This window comes from Calidris pugnax, unplaced genomic scaffold (assembly GCF_001431845.1).
Source record: "Calidris pugnax isolate Ruff unplaced genomic scaffold, ASM143184v1 scaffold24, whole genome shotgun sequence".
Classification (NCBI taxonomy): domain Eukaryota; kingdom Metazoa; phylum Chordata; class Aves; order Charadriiformes; family Scolopacidae; genus Calidris; species Calidris pugnax.
Window position 1 is genome coordinate 22,072,081 of NW_015090922.1, and position 16,089 is coordinate 22,088,169.

Sequence of the window (16,089 nt, forward strand, 5' to 3'; positions counted from 1 at the left end):
ACCCTTTTTTCTTATAGAGCTCATATTCTGAATGTTAATAGCTTTCTGTAATATAGTACTTTGTGTGGAGGAGGTTCAGATAAGTAACCCCTAAAGCTTTGGATTTCTTCCAAAGTAGTTTATTGGTTTTCTATTTATAGTAACGTGTCTGTCCGTGTGTTATATGCCTGACTTGTTGGATCAACTGTTTGTTCAGTGAGCAGTGAAACCAACACAGCTGCTTTGCTGCAGGTGTGTGCTCAGGGCCCTCAACCCCTCTGTCTCCCACCGCGGCAGTGATTCTCCCCATCCCTGTCTCCACGAGGCTCCATGTTGCTGAGCTGTGTGTGTCTGGGAGGCAAAACTTTGGACCATCTTTCTCCAAGTAGAGGCACTAATTTGGGTCTTTCTCAGCCAATTCTACCTGTGTACCAGATTTTGTAAAATATCTGAGATAAATACATTTCTATAAATCTTTCTTTCAAATACAGATTCAAAAGAACTGGGCAGACAGTGTAATATCGTACGCCTTGTTTGCTTGGAAAACACTGAAATTATAGAATGTTGTTTGAAGAATTAACTGCTTCTCTTCTTCTTCACTCTTAAATGCTTCTCTTCTTTCTGTGGTAACTATAGGACTAAATATTTATTGTTAATTTTTCTCTAAACTGTCTCCAATGTGGTCTTGAAAGGTGAACAAAATATGCCAAGTTGAAGTAGAGGGTAAGGATTATTTTTTGCCTTGTATGCAGTGCAAACGTTATAGCAGGATGCAGAGGTGTAAGTCAGCACAGTATGACATGATTGATTCATGTTCAGGTTGTACTTTATGATAACTCGTGGGTCCTTTTGCAGAAAAGGGAAACTATTTAAGAGTGTAAAAAGTATATTCTAGTGTTCAGACCCATGGCATATCTAGTCCTGTACTCTGTCTAACAGTGGCAATAGCATGTCCCCCATTATCTTTGTTAGAAGGCACATCCCTGCCTGTTTTCTCTAGCATCTGCTCTGAACATATTTTCAAAGGCTTTGTCTAATCTCTTTTTAAACCTGCTGCTGCTGTTTGCTTTCACAGCCTCCCGTGGCAACAAATTCCAGACACTCAATATCCACTTCATAAAAAAGTACTTCATCTTTTTGAAACTTAAGTCCTACAAGTTTCAATAAACATGCCCTATTTCTGGTATTGTGATACTTGGTGAATAATAATTTTGCCTTCACTGTACCTCATGGTCTTGTGATGATTTTGTACCACTTGGTCATCTTTCTTCTCCTCTACAAACTACAGACTCCTACCCTTTTTTGGTCTGTTTTCCTAAAGCATTTGCTCCAGCCTATTAATCATTTTGATTATCCTTTTTCCTAATGGCTTCTCAGTTCCTGTATCTGTGCAACTGATTGTTCCTACCTGCTACCTTAATTGAATTTTAACCTATGTTTTTCTTAACCTACCCCCTAAATTGTCAAGAACATTTTGAAATTTTAATCTAGTCTTCCAGCATGCTTTCAATTTGTGCTGCTTTTGTTTTGATTGAAAATTTAATAAGTACATTTCATTTCTAGTCCATAATTAAGATTGTTAATGAAGACATGAACAAAAACAGATACACATCAGAATCCTCTGAACTGCTTCCAAAACATCCTCCCATTTTTTCCAATGAGCATGATATTCCAACCGGCTTTATGCTTCTATAATAATCTCAACATAGTTTCTGTGGCTGTTTTTATTACAGATCAAAGTATATGTTATATTCAGCTTCACCAGCAGGATAACAAGGCTTGTGACTAGGAGAGATGGAAATCAAAACTGATTGATGTGACTTTTTCTTGACAAAATTTCTTATCTTCTAGGTGTTTACATGTAATAACTTCATTACTTGTTCAAGTATTTTCTAGAGACTGAAGTTGAAATAACTAGTTTATTTTTTCCCAACTTCTGTTGTCTGCCCACCTCTTTTTTTTCTTAAATATGGATAACATTTTTGCTTTTCAAATCTTCTGATACTTCAGTCAGGCTCTTGAGTTTTCAGAGGTAAGCGCTAAAAGTTCTCCGTTAGCCTCAGCCTCTACCTTAAATATCAAGGATGATGCTCACTAGGCCCAGGCAGTATGAAAATATTTAACTTATTTTAGCACTCTTGGATTAGTTTCTTCCTATTTTTGTTTAATAGAATCTTAAGTGTTGGTTTGTGCTGATCATACTAGCTGGGAGATTTAAGGCTACAATGACAATTACTGTATATGGGTTCCAGATTGATGGGAAAACTGTCTTTATAGTAATGTTTTTCTCTAGTAAACAAACATAATGATTTTAAGAAAGATTTCTAATTCTTGAAGTCTGGTTCCTTGCTGTCTTTGGCAAATGTACTGTAGCATGCCGTAAAACCCGACTCGTAAGCAGAATTTTAAGAGCTGTGGAACAGGTGTTGAAGATGAGTGCTTTTGTTCTCACACTGGTGTTCAGATACGTTGCAGAAAAGAGCAGACTACTGATAAGACAGAAGATGTGAAAACCTACCTCTTAGAGCCTCTGTGTTTCTGACAGATACGAACTCCATATTAGCATGCTGTATAAATATTGCCTCATTTATTCTTTAAATAGGTATAAAAATAAAGCACTGGTTCAAAGCCATGACATGTTTTGTTATTATGTGCTCAGTTTTCTCAGTAGCATTGCAATTTCATGGCTCCCGTTTGGGGAGAGAAGGACGTTTTTGTACTGTTTTGAGGGAAATGTAAAATCCTGATAAAATTCAGTGTGTTACAGAGATACCTATTGTTTGTGAAGAAACTGAAAGCTTTATCAGTTGTTGAAGTGTTCTTTGAGAGTTGCTTTTAGAAACAGGAGTGCAGTAAAGATGGAGGCTGCTTTCTTTCTTGCTCTTATATTAAATTCTGCCTGGGTAGCACAGGCTCTAATGCAACTTTAACTGACATAGACTGTACTTTTTCTTAATAATAACTAAACAGGTAGGGTCCTTCTTAGATTAAAATCTAGTCTGAATAGTACTGCACTGCATACCTGTGGTGTGGCTTTTGCTCTTCCTCTCGCTCTCTACCTAGGGGTATAACAGCATGAAAAATACCATGCTTTGTTTTCATAAATAGAGTGTTTTGGTAGATTTGTTTTAAGGTAGGTATTGTTCAAGGTGGAAGAGGCAGGTGCAAGAAACAAGTTTTGCTCATGAAGCAGAAAATAGCAGCATTTTTGATAGTCCTTGTTCCTGCAGGAGTTTCCTTCCTGATCTTCCATAAGCTCTGAAGAAATCTTTCATGTAACAGACTTTCTGAGCTTACAGCAGAGAGATCTCCACACTGTTAAGAGTGAAACTCAGCTATGGTTGTCCTGCGACAGGTCCAGTCAAGCTAGTAAATGGTCTGAGTCCAGACCTCAGCATCTCTAGCAGTCTTCAATTATGTAAGACTGCAGCAGAAAAGGCTGAAATACCCTGTTCTCCATTTTCAGTGAATATGGGAAGGAAAAAAATATATTACAGCATAAAAGGCTTAAGTTAGGCATCAATAAGGTACCAATATGTGGGATGAGTTGCCTAAAGAGACTGTAGGATCTTTTTCAATTGCAGATTTTTAGAGGCAGGTTGGGCAAATATCTGTTAGAATTAAGATTTATATAAATTAAGCATATATAAGGACAGATGGACTACATAAGCTTTAGCGGTCCCTCCCCAACCCTTACCTCTGTAATAAAGTTTTGAAGACTGAAAGCTTAAACACAGAAGGTTTTACCAATTTACCCAAGGAAGCAATAAGTTAGGTCTGAGGGGGATACCTGTTGCCAAGGGGATACAAACAACATAGCATGAAGCAAACAGTCTGCCCAAGGCCACCAACACAAGAGTCTGAAGAGCAAATCTAGCAGATTCCTTTTAGTCTGCCTATGGCATAAGCTATTCTATTTTGAATTCTTTCAAGAAGCCTGCTAGTACTTGCATGTGCACACACATGCACAGAAGCACACACGGATGCTATAATGCAATAGTGACATGGTCAGTTCTAGTCTATTTTAATTAGAAAAAACCTATTAGAAAATTGCCCGCAGTATGGCATTAGTGCATGGAAATTAAAATTTATTGCTATTGTGAGAAGAAAGGCTCAGAAAACTTGTTTGGTGCCTGCGGCTATTTTTAGTCTTTGTTTTCTAATATAACCATCCGTTTGAATCTAAGCAATATCCAAGTATTCATTTGTAATGGAATCTATAGATTTAAAAGCAATCAAAAAATCACCACTCAGCAGGAGTAAATTCAAGATGAACTGTAAAACCATTCAAAATCCTCCTTATTAGCTGTATAATTTTTTTTAAATGGTCTTTACCTGAACCTTCAGTCATGTGACTAAAAATGTAGGGTAAGAGAATTGCAGACTTGGAAATTTTGGTTTTTTTATTTAATATTTTATGTTATCCTTATTCCAAATTAAAAATGCTATTGTCACAGTTTGAAAAGGTTCTTCTTTTTTGTGTGTGTGTGTATTTACAAGGTCCCTACACTACTTGTAACAATACTGTTAAGCTAGTACTTAAGGAGAAATAGCTAATCTGTTATAATTGTCAAAAACAAATGAATAATATAAAGGATCTGTATAAAGAAGAGCAGTAAATTAGATCATTAAATCTATGCAGTTCTATCTATTTTAGTGGTGATAGAATAGCAGTGGTCTTACTAGTGGTGCTAACTTTGTGCTGCTCATAGTCAGACATAGTCAAACTGCAGAGCTTGACAAGCTGTACGCATGCAGAACTGAAAGAACAGGGATTAAAACTTTATACAAATTTCAGCTAAAACACAGAACTCAAGAAGCCTTGAATACATTCTCCAAACTAATGTGCAATGGGTATTAAAGCTAGATTGGGAGTATCTATTCAGAGTTCTTTTGGCCTCCCCTTTCCATATTCGTTGAACATAACCAACTAGAAATTGCTACCATAAAATTTCTTGATATTAAAGGTGAATGTAAGGCATCTGTTGCACCTCCTTTCTTTTTTTTTTTCCTTCCTTCTTGTGATACTGTATCATTTTTGATACAGCATAGGTTTTATATAGCTTTAAGTTTTAAGCTGGTTAAAAAGGTTTTTAGGGCTATTTTATCATTTATGACATGTGTGATAGAGGTACTGTGGACTCTTTTTATTGAAAGATATCTTGCTGCTTCCATGTGTACTCTCCCAGCCTTGAAGGCTACCATGGACCCTGCCGGTTCAGTGACCTTGCTACTCTCTAGTTGTTTTGCTGCTTGCACGGCGATGTGGAAAGATGATGGCCATTACTCTCTAGAGCAAAGGCATGAAGTGATTTCTACTGTGTGGTAGTTAGGATGCTTATTGCTACAAATTTGCTCAAAATATGGACTCAGAACTGTTCCCAGTGGGTAGAATTGTTGCAGTTATCCTGGTTTGGGAGGCAAAAGAAACACTAGTATTGCGAGCCACGCTGGGTCACATCCCCTGCTCTTAGGGGCTAGAGAACGAGCCTTTGTTCTGTTTGGCTTGCTCATACAAGAGTAGATTTGCTGTCTTGCTGCCATGGTGATAGACTCGGCACTTGGAATCAAACAGTTTCTGCAAAATATACTTACAGAACTGTAAAAAAAAAAATACATGAGACAATGGTCATCTTAGCAAGAGTGTGAGCCATCGTGGTGAAGAAATGGCCTAAAGCAGTGTCCCAGATCTGAATATCTCTGTCTTTGGCACTTCTTAGTTTTTCTTGCCAGTAGTATGAGGCAATGCTTTAACATTTTTCTCTAAAGTCCTACTGTGCATCAGACTGCAGTCTTAGTTCTGGACACCCAAATGCAGTCATTTCTAATTCTTTCCGTACGTTGCCATGATTATACCTAGCAACAGAAAAAAAAAAAGTCCACATTTTATTTGTTTGAGAAGTAGACCTTGTAAATGTTTGGAAAAGATTTTCTTATGCTACATTCTCGTTTAAGTAATGTGTTAGAAAACAGAGATTTAAACATGTATTTCAAATGTATAACAGTGTATAGCATGCATTATATTTAAAATATGCATAAAACCTAAGTGGCAATTTCAGTGTTACTGTTAGGTAAAAGGATGCATTTCTCACAATTTCAGAAAAGTTGTTCCCGTTTGTCTGAAGAAGTTGTTTGCTGTGGTTTGGGTTTTCAAAGACTGAAATAAAATGCTTATATCTGATTTGTTCTGAAATGCATGAGCTTATTTCTTCTAGGGTGTGCACTAGTTTGGAAGTTTTAGATGCTTATTTTTTAAAAAAGTCAGGCCTTTTCTTAATGCATACGGGAAAACATTCTTATTACTCTGAAACATTACCTCTTCAACAAAATGTCAGGAACAATGGAAATACTATGAAGTTGGTTTTCAACCGCAAGCATGATGTTGCTTCCTTTCCCCACTTTCCCGTATACTTTCCCACTTTCCCATTCCTTTATAAAGCTTTTTTTCTTTGTGATATTTTAATTGCAGGGCAATAATGAAAATTAAGACGTTAACTATGACAATAGAAGTTAGACTTTTATATTTTTATATACGTATGTGTGGCTTTGTGCACATTTTCTTCAGAAGAAAAATACACTTTTTGAACATTTGGGTTCAGAATAAAATATTTTACATACATGCAACTGTCTAAATTGCATGTCAGGAGATTCTCTCTAGAAGGTTTACACTGTTATATCTGGTTTAGTACTGAAGGATTTCATATTGTAGAATAAGGTAGTGCTATGCCATGTTTTATTGTTAAATCTGAGATGTGGAGGGCGTCATATTGAGCAACAGTCTTCCATTGTTTCCTTGAATCTCATCTATCATCTGTGAATTTGTTTTCCTTCTATGATAAGTATTGTGGGGCAAGGACTTGCCAAAGTGTCTCAGTTGCTGTGACAATCATAGTAACAATGTCAGTTACTTTGTGTAGCAATAAAAAACCGACTTTGCTCTTCAGCGTTTTTGCAATGACATGTTTTATTCCAGCCAAACACAACAAAACTCTCAAGAATTTTGAGTGCCATCCTAAGTGTGTACTTTATCTGTGAGGCACAATCAGAAAATACATAGTTAATGTAAGAATCATTATTTTAATGTGTAATGCTTTCCTTGTGGTACAAACAGAAAACAGTTTAAATTATGAATATCATTTATGACATGAATTATTTAACAATGTCTGAGAGATTTAAAATGCCTCTCAAGGTGACACCTGAAGGACAGTTTTGAGAGTGTTTTCATTCTGAGATGTGTTTCATGTTGACAGCTATGGCAGTAAGATCTTAAAAGAATTTTAGATCTTACATAAAAGTTTTAGAGCCTCAGGTCACTGACTGGAATGTGCTTGCACCATTAAAACTTTTTTAATCTTAATCTCTTTCAGTCCCAGCAAAGATGCATTGTGATCTTTGCACTGGTATGCTGCTTTGCAATTCTGGTTGCACTGATATTTTCGGCAGTGGATATTATGGGAGAAGATGAGGATGGACTCTCAGAAAAGAACTGTCAAAATAACTGTCGGTAAGAGGTAACAAACAAAACTTCTCTTTTGGGGGGGACAAGAACATGTATATGTTATATAATGGCATGTAGTAATTACCATAGTCATGTGGTGTAATTGAGAAGAGTAGGTAACAGCAGAAGAAATGGTTTCTTCTTTTGGATTTCTGGGATTGGAGATTGGTTTGCCAAAATAAAGCTCACTTTTTGAAGTTATTTCTGGTGGTATGTTTTGAGCAAGACCCTTGTGTTAGTTCAGTTATTTTGTAAGCGTGGTCAAAGCCCATTAAATTTCAGTAAATGAGTACTGAGGTGGTTCACATAGTCCCCAGCTCTGTCATGTCTTTCTTTCATTGAGAGCTCTTTTCTATCTCCGGATCACTATTGACCTCAGACTGCTGCCCTTTTTGTAGGGAGACCTTTTATGTATTCCTGTTGGTTGAACTCCCCTAATGGACACAGTGGCTTGCCTAGGGACCCTGAAGAAAGTTGATGATACGGTTGGAAAGAGTGGAGTATAGACTGTGCTGGATTAAGATTTGCCTCAGACACCTGCTATGGTTGTGTACATCTTTTAACTTCAGATTTAAGTAGGAGATTAGGTTTTTTGGGCCTTTCTTTTCCAGACTCTGAATTTCATTTTGCTGCTCCTCACTGTCAGGTTCCTCCATGAATCTGTTTATCAGTGATGACCAATGCTTTTCCTACATGGTATTGTCCAAGATGTTCTTCTGACCCCCAGAAGACTGGACAGAAGCTGATTTAACAAACATTTGTAGATTTCTTTTACAACTGTATTCTGCTGTTTTCCAAGGCTTTAACATGTATATAGAGCACTCTCTCCAATTCATTTTGTGGAAAAACAGTAATCCTTAAATAATGTCTCAGAAATCCATTCTAATCTGATTAGGGAATTGCTGGAGTGGGAAGAAGACTCTGGGCATCCTCCAATCCATTCCCCTGCTCAGTGTAGGGTCAGCTGCAGCAGGTTGCTCAGGGACACGCAGTTGGGCCTTTGCATAGCTCCAGGGATGGACTCCACAACCTTCCTGGGAAACCTGTTCCACTGTTTGTACAGAATCTACCCAGCTACCAATGGCTCGGTTTACAGTGAGTTGGAGATAATTGATATTTATTTTATAGAAAATTAATGTTTGAGTCTTTTCTCGTTATTTCTGTTATTCTATGTTGATTTTGCTTGAAAACTCATTGGGGGAAGTGCCTTTCTGTGCTGCACCTGTCACAGTGTGGTCAGCAGCAATTCAAAATCCAGCAAATTAGATTATGTTTTTGCAGTTATACTGGATTTTTACAATATTTTTTACATGTTGCTTAAAAAAAGGGGGGGAACAGAGGGCAGGGGGAATGAGATTATTTACATTTGCAGCTTCTTTCAAATAGGACATACTTGGAGCACCAGGTAGCTTTGTCCTGAAACCCACCACCCTTCTTGAACTTTTTTCCCAGCATTATTTTCTTTCTGTAAAATGTCTTGGCCTTAATCTGTTCGCTTTTTGTACACCTACGGTTCTGGGCAGTCTTATAATATCTCATCTGATTTTTTCAGAGTTCAGCTAGCTTTCCTTTCCCTACCAGAGTCTTAAGTATTCTTCACTGTGAGTTGTTGCCTTCTAAAATTTTTAAAGATGCTGCATGTGTCACCTCTACACCCACTGTCTCCATGTGTGAATCTCTGACAGAACTAGGTCAGAAGAGGGGAAAGTCTTTCTGCTCATTGGCTTCAGTGTGCTGCACACAACTTCAGTACATGCAACAACTACTGCACTACGTTTTCCTCTTAGTTGTATCAGCAAACAGCTCTGATTTTGTTCTGGGTAGCTGCATAGCCCGAACCAAGGAAGAATTTAATCTTCTTCACTTTGTATTCTTCAAACAGAAAACCAAAACAGAGTGGGAGCAGTGTACTGTGTTATGAAAAACCAGTATATTATTTGTAACGTGTGTAAGAGATTAATTGCTTTTGTCTCTTTGTATGGGTTACACCACTCTGCCTTTCCAAAGAATACTCGCCTTTGCTCAGTTGTTCATGGGAGTGTGTCGCTCTTGTTTCTCCTGGACTGTGTTAGAGGAGCCTGGGAGTAAATCCAGCACTTTGACTTTAAACATGAGTCAATGAAACTGCTCTGCATTTGCAGTGATAAAAGCGATCTCAGACCTCAGCTCTATTTTAAGGTGCCTTTCCCAGAGCGACTCAAGTGCATGATCTAGCTTCTAATGTCTGAACCATAAGGCACATCAATGCTGTGTGTATAAACTGCCTAAACCATTTCTAATAACAGTATCAAAGTGCTGGCAGCTGCTACCTTCTAACACCAAATCCTTCCCTACATGATGAAACTGGGCTTCTCTATGGGTTAAATATATTGCAGACTTAACTGAAGCACTGTAAGATCAATTGCTGCCTCTGGAATATATTTAGTACTGGGGGGTAAGCGCTTTTAATAAGTAAGACAAGTATTATTGAATTCTTATATTTCTGCTGTGTGAGTACTTTCACTGAAATTCAGGAACAGGCGCTTATGTTTCCAGGATGTGTGGAGAAGGAATGGTAATAGATTGTCTTTTTTTTTTTTAGATTAAGTGATTGTTAAATAAAAGTTTACACATATGATCCTTGAATTCTTTTTTGGTTTTAATTGATTGAATTTGTGGGGAAGCTTGATGGGAAAGGATGCTATTGATTTGAGAAGAACTTCACTGATGATTTTTAAAGGCTCTCATCTTCTGAAAATCAATTTCATTTCTGTCTTTTTATTTTAAAGGAAAATATGTCTGAAATAGAGCTGTGGTCTAGAATAGGTTTGTAAAAATAGGTTTGTAAAATTTCAGAACTGAAATTAGAATCTGAACTCTACTAACTGTAGACTCTTTTGGTTTAGATGAAATAATGCTGTTTGTACATATTTATATTATCCCATATAACTCTCATACTGTGACTTATATGTGGGGAGACTTGCTGACTGAAAGTAGACATTTTATTTTACTTTTTTACAGCTGAACCAGGTTTGTTAATAGGCATCTTTTCACTTCAGAGGGTGCTGTACACTCTTAGCTTTGTTCCACAAAATTTTATTTCAGAATGCTGGACTTAACAAAATACAAATGGCTTTTGACCCTGCCTATTAAAAGGAATTTCAACTGATTGACATATAAGGAATAAGGAAGAAAAAAAAAAAAAAGACTGTGAAAAGTGGAGTTTTTGCAGTTTGAACTTGGTATGGGATACAAATAATTCTCTTGAGACATCAACAGTAATGTTGTTAGGCAGCCCTGATGAATGAGGCTGGTTAAGACGATATGCTTAGCAGTCTGGGAATTTTGCCTGTCTTGCTGTGGGTCCATTAGACACTGCATCTATAAAATTAGATTATTGTAATTTGAAGATAGTACTTTTTAATGGCTGATCTATTGTGAATAAATCTTGGCTAGCCTCTGACATAACGTTAGTTGAGACTTACTTGGCTTTGTTGAAACTGGCTGGTAAACTCTAAAAATGGCAATCTGGGAGACCAGAAGAAATTACAACTATTAAGAAATGGTCTCTGTTATCCAAAGAGTTTGAACCGTGGTCATTTTGATTTATTACCAGTAGCTTAAGCTGTTCGATATGCTTATTCTCCTGCTTGCTGCTTATGATAGTCATGCTAGGGTTCTTACAGAATTTGCACGTGCCCTTAATTATCCTTGTCTCACCAGCTTTTCCAATATCCGTTGAAGCAGTAGTAGCAGCTGGCATAGCTCCTGCCTCTGGCTGTGGGTTTGGCCCTGTCCCTTGAGATGGGCTGAGGAATAGCAAGGTAGAAAAAGAAACAATGGTAGCTTCTTTTCATGGTTACCAAGTTTAGGGTGTAGTAAAACTTTTGTTATTTTCTATTTATATATTTTTATTTATTATTTATAATATTATTTTTTTTTTGCAATTTTTGCTTTTCTCTGATGATGATAATTGAAGGATTTTCTTGTGTGTGTTTTCAAGGCAGATTCTGTCTTGAATTCTATTTTGATGACACAATTTTGCTATTTTGAGCATTTCTTTTGTCCTCAGAGTAATATGTGATGAAAGCACATGTTCTTTTGTGGTTGGATTTGTGTTTGAGGAATTTGCTTTTCTATAGGACAGAAGTGGTAAAGCCATTTTGTTCACTTAGTGATTGTAGGGAGCCTTTGACAAATTCTGCCCTATAGCAAGTAGGTGGTGATACTTTAACAGTGTTTGTGTTTACTTTAAAAATCATTTGGATTGTTTTGATAAGGGTTTGTATCCTCCTTAATTTCGGTATCCTGCAGAGGAGCTGAATCTTCCTGTTGAAATGCTGAGCTTAAGATCTTAACAATACTCTGCAGCACTGAATTTCAGAGATTAAATCCGTATACAAGAATTACTTACATTGATCAGTTATTATGTGCTGCGTGTGTTGCTTTCAATGTTATTAAAAGTTTCTTTATGCTCAGGTTGTGAGAGAGGGCTCACAACTGATGCCCACAATTGGTTTTTTTCCTATAGATTTATAAATCTTTCCTTCAACTCCTCTCTGCTATTTCACCAAGTAGGGTTTTGCAGCACTCTTAAGTAAGCACACTGCAGCACACGCTTACATTGGTTTACCTTGGAAGTGCTTTGCCCCTGGCTGAGTGTGGGGGAGATTTTCTCTGAGCTGCGTGGGTTCTCAACATAGCAAGGTTTATATTGACTGATTTGTATTTAATAAACAAACTATGACAGGCATAATAATTAAATGTCTAAACAGAACAAGATGCTCAGATTTTGAAAACAAGCCTGTTAAAGAGCAACTGAAGATTTCTATTTGCAAAACACTTACGCCACTTGGCATAAAAATGCCTTCTGTCAACATGATAACTGTTGTCCTCTTGTTTTGGGGTGATGGAGAAAATGAGCTATGAAACCACTTAATTTTTAAGATAATCCATATTTGCAGTCATTTTTATTTTTGCATCAAAAGAAGGAATACCCTTACCATTGACGTTTCTATGGCTGGACACTGCAAAGAGCTGGTGGATCTCCTGCAAAAGCATTCAGCATCCTGCATCATGGACAGAAATCAGTAATTCAACAAACTTGCCCAAGAGGAAGCTCTACTTTTCCTACCTTTATTTTTCATTTTAAAAAATGTATTTCAATGGAAAAGATACTGTATTAACAGTTCCTTGGTATCTGTGCAGAGTAAGATAATTTTTTCCTCTGTTCCTCCACTGATACAAAAAAAAATTATCTTCACAAGTTAAAACAGGAGTGCCAAAGCTCATGATCTGTTTTGATCTTATTCTGTTTGTATTACTGCCAGAAGAGAGTTCATCATTAATTGCGTGGTATGAATAGGTCTGAGCTTCAACTCATTTTGTCCAAATTCAAAACCCATTATTTTTCTCCCACTCTTTGTTCAGTTAAATCTAATGGTTTCCTTTGAAGTTTAGGACAGAGAGCTTTAGAGTCTCCTTAAGGCAGGTTTTCCTGTCATGTTAACCACTGTTCAGGATGTAATACAGAGATTGACATATTTTGTATTCTTGGCTGTTAATATATTTAAATATGTGTTTGTTTCTCCATTCGTGAATTTGTAAACTCACATCAGAGAAAATGTTCCAACCTTAATAGAAATCAAATTCTAATTACTTGAAGGTTCCTGAGCAGTGTAGGTAGGATAAAGGAACAATTCATGCAGCAGAGTATCCTTTCCTTGTGTACTGTGTTGGTGTTGCTCTATGATCAAATCTATTTTTTTTATTTTTTTTTCCTTTTCTTTTTAACTTAATGTATTCAGAAAACTCAAATTACATCATCCCAGAAGGACTCACAAAATTCCCAAAGTCGTTTTCTTTACCAGATAGTAAGCAAGCTTACTCTAAATAGAATTATTAAATCTAAAATTACTGGTCATTCTTCTGATCTTGAAGACTGATTTGCCACGCTTTTGAGAGGTTTTTATTCCACCTGTTGAGAATAGCTATCCAACTTAATAAAGCTCCCTTATAAATTGTTCTTCCTTTCCTCTGTGGGAAAGGTATCAAAAGTGGCTAAAATTTCTAGTATAATCTGGCTGAATTCGTGCTGTATTTCAGGGTAACTTATTCATTCATCTAGGCTGACTTTACCTCAGATCCTAGGAAGCACCTGTTCCAGTGACACCATTTATTTTTAATTGCTTCTCCACCCTTAGAGCAGTATATTAAACAGGTACTTATTATCCTGTCAGCTTACAGTAGATGTGTTGAGTTCTGTGTCTAGTCTGTGATGGTACTGTGAGTGCCCTCTCAGCACTCCTCAGGAGTACAAGTGTGACAGGCCAGACACTGCCTTTGGTGACCGGCTAAGTACATGGCTGGGTCTGCCTCCCAGAGCACTGGGGCAGTGCTGCAGTTAAGAAAAGGCAGTTGCAGTGCCCACTGAAGCCTAAGCATTATTCCAGAGCTGTTGGTACTATTTGGCTGGGTTTGCTGGAGCTATCTTTTTCAGCCACAGGCAGCACACTTTGCCAGTTGGAGCACTGAGGATGTAGTCTGACAGCAGCGGTTCTTGGTGTTAATACCCCACTGGAAGACATGGAGGAGAACTGATGTTTGAGGTTTGTTAGGACTTTTTTTTCAGATGCTCTGTATGTGTTTCAGGAAGATATACTTGGGTGAAACAATCGGGATTTTCTTTATTATTCTGAAGATTTTCTTCCTGATTTGTTTTTCTCCTCTGTTAATACATGGGTTCTGATATACGTAGAGCCAGAAGCAACCCTCTGTGGTCTCTCATGTGATCTCCCTATGTGCATGTTTCTAGTGTGTCACAGTGTCACTGCCTGTGCATAATGCTTTAGATACAAAGTACTCTTGTGTGTTGGCAGCTGAACCTCTCTGTTTATTAACCTATCTTAATCTTTAATTCCTTTATTCAACTTACCTACACCCAATTGTCTTGAAGAAGAAAAAATGCATTTGAGATCTTGATCCATCTTATTGCCATTACAATTTTTTCATGTTATGTTTTATATTTTTTCCTTAATGAATTTACTTTCTGTCAACCTGACAACAGAAAAAAAAGTGCATAAATACCAGCCTTGGTGTCTGCCAGATGCAATTCTTTATAGGTCATTTATTCTATATTTAATGACCAGTCCTTTCCAAATAAGACTATTGCAAAATTATCCTATAGCTCAAAGGGAGTTTTCATGACTGACAGCATCATAATCTGGTATGTTAAATCTGGTTTCTTCACATACTTAGTGTTGAAATGGCTCTTCCAAGAGCCATCAGTGATTTTCGTGCTTTCTGATATGAGTGGGAGGATTCATCTTACCTCAGACTAAACTTGTGATGGATATTTAATGACACATTAAAAGCATTGACTTTGGCTTTTTACTGTTTTTTCAAGATCTGCTTGGAACTCTCAGAATAAATAAGTTGTACTCATACATATGACCACAGATGATATTCTGGTAAGTTTTGTCAATTTGGCAGGCATATAGATAATTGATCTTCATTGATCTCCCAAAATACTTCTGTAAAAAAAAACTGTTGGGAAAATAAAACGAGCTTTTAGCTTTTCTTGTTGTCATTTATGAAATGCCTCTTCAAGTCAGCTGGACTTGAATCAGTGTCCAAAATAATAGTATCTGAGCACTAGAAAAAAAATGCAGTTTTACCAATAGCTTAGCAGAATATGAATATGGGTAAGCTTCATAATTAATCACAAAACTTTAAAGAAAGAATAAATGTGTCACCAGCACGAAGAGGTGCAGCCACCATGTGATTTTTGTTCAAACACTGCGAAAACTAGTAGTTCTTTTTTCGTCCATTTTTGAGTCACTCGTATTAGGTCGGCAGTGCCTTTTTTGCAGCTCATTACAGATGCTGGTGGAGAGTGGGCAGACTTCGAGTTCAACAAACGTACTAGAGGGTGCTAGGGGTGTTGTATTTTGGGCAACGGAGGCTGCAGTTCTGGACTAGTAGAAATGTCTTCTCAAGCATGCAGCCAGCACTGCTGGGATGGTGACAATCTCCAGGAGCTGCTCAGTCTGGTACGTTTTATAGATGTATGTGAGTCACCTTAATGATATGCTAAACACCTTCGAGCTTTGGGCAAAGACAGACTGCCAGAGACTGGAGCCAGTCTCTCACTATAGCAACTTTTTGGATATGGTCTGGCAAAGCAGTAGAGATATAACCTCTGTATGATATGAGACAAACTATTCTTTTTCCCAATGACTCATCTGTCTGCATGTGAAGAGAGTTGTTCAGTACTGATGGGAAAGGAAAAAACAGTGAGGTGCACAAAGCCACTCTTGACAAGAGTCATATAAATATCTGGGTTGTATAGCCAAGTGATTCTATGTCAGAGGTACTGCTCTGGACATGTGCACGTGGTAGTGCTCCTGCTAGAAATATAGTTCTAACACTTGAGGATATTTTGATGTTTTCAGGTCTTTTTTGAGAGGCAGCATATTGCTATTAAAATATTCCATAGAGTTCTCTGTACAGAGTAATTACAAATGACTCAGTTAATGCTTTCTACTAAAATCTGAAGCAGTGAGGGCAGTTTTTATTTTTCTTTGGTTGTTGTTAAGTGCATCAGGCTAAAACATTGTTTCAGTAGCCATATA

At 37.2% G+C, this 16,089-nt stretch overlaps 1 protein-coding gene across 2 annotated transcripts in view; it reads left to right on the forward strand.

Moving 5' to 3' along the window:
* PLD5 (phospholipase D family member 5) overlaps positions 1–16,089 on the forward strand; it is a 166,804-nt gene that overhangs the window by 64,963 nt on the left and 85,752 nt on the right. Inside the window, exon 2 of one of the 2 annotated variants that reach the window (XM_014951197.1) lies at positions 7,347–7,483. In XM_014951197.1, coding sequence (XP_014806683.1) covers positions 7,347–7,483 — 137 coding nt within the window. Of the gene's footprint in view, positions 1–7,346; positions 7,491–16,089 lie in introns of both variants that reach the window. The other variant, XM_014951198.1, reaches the window with a different exon arrangement.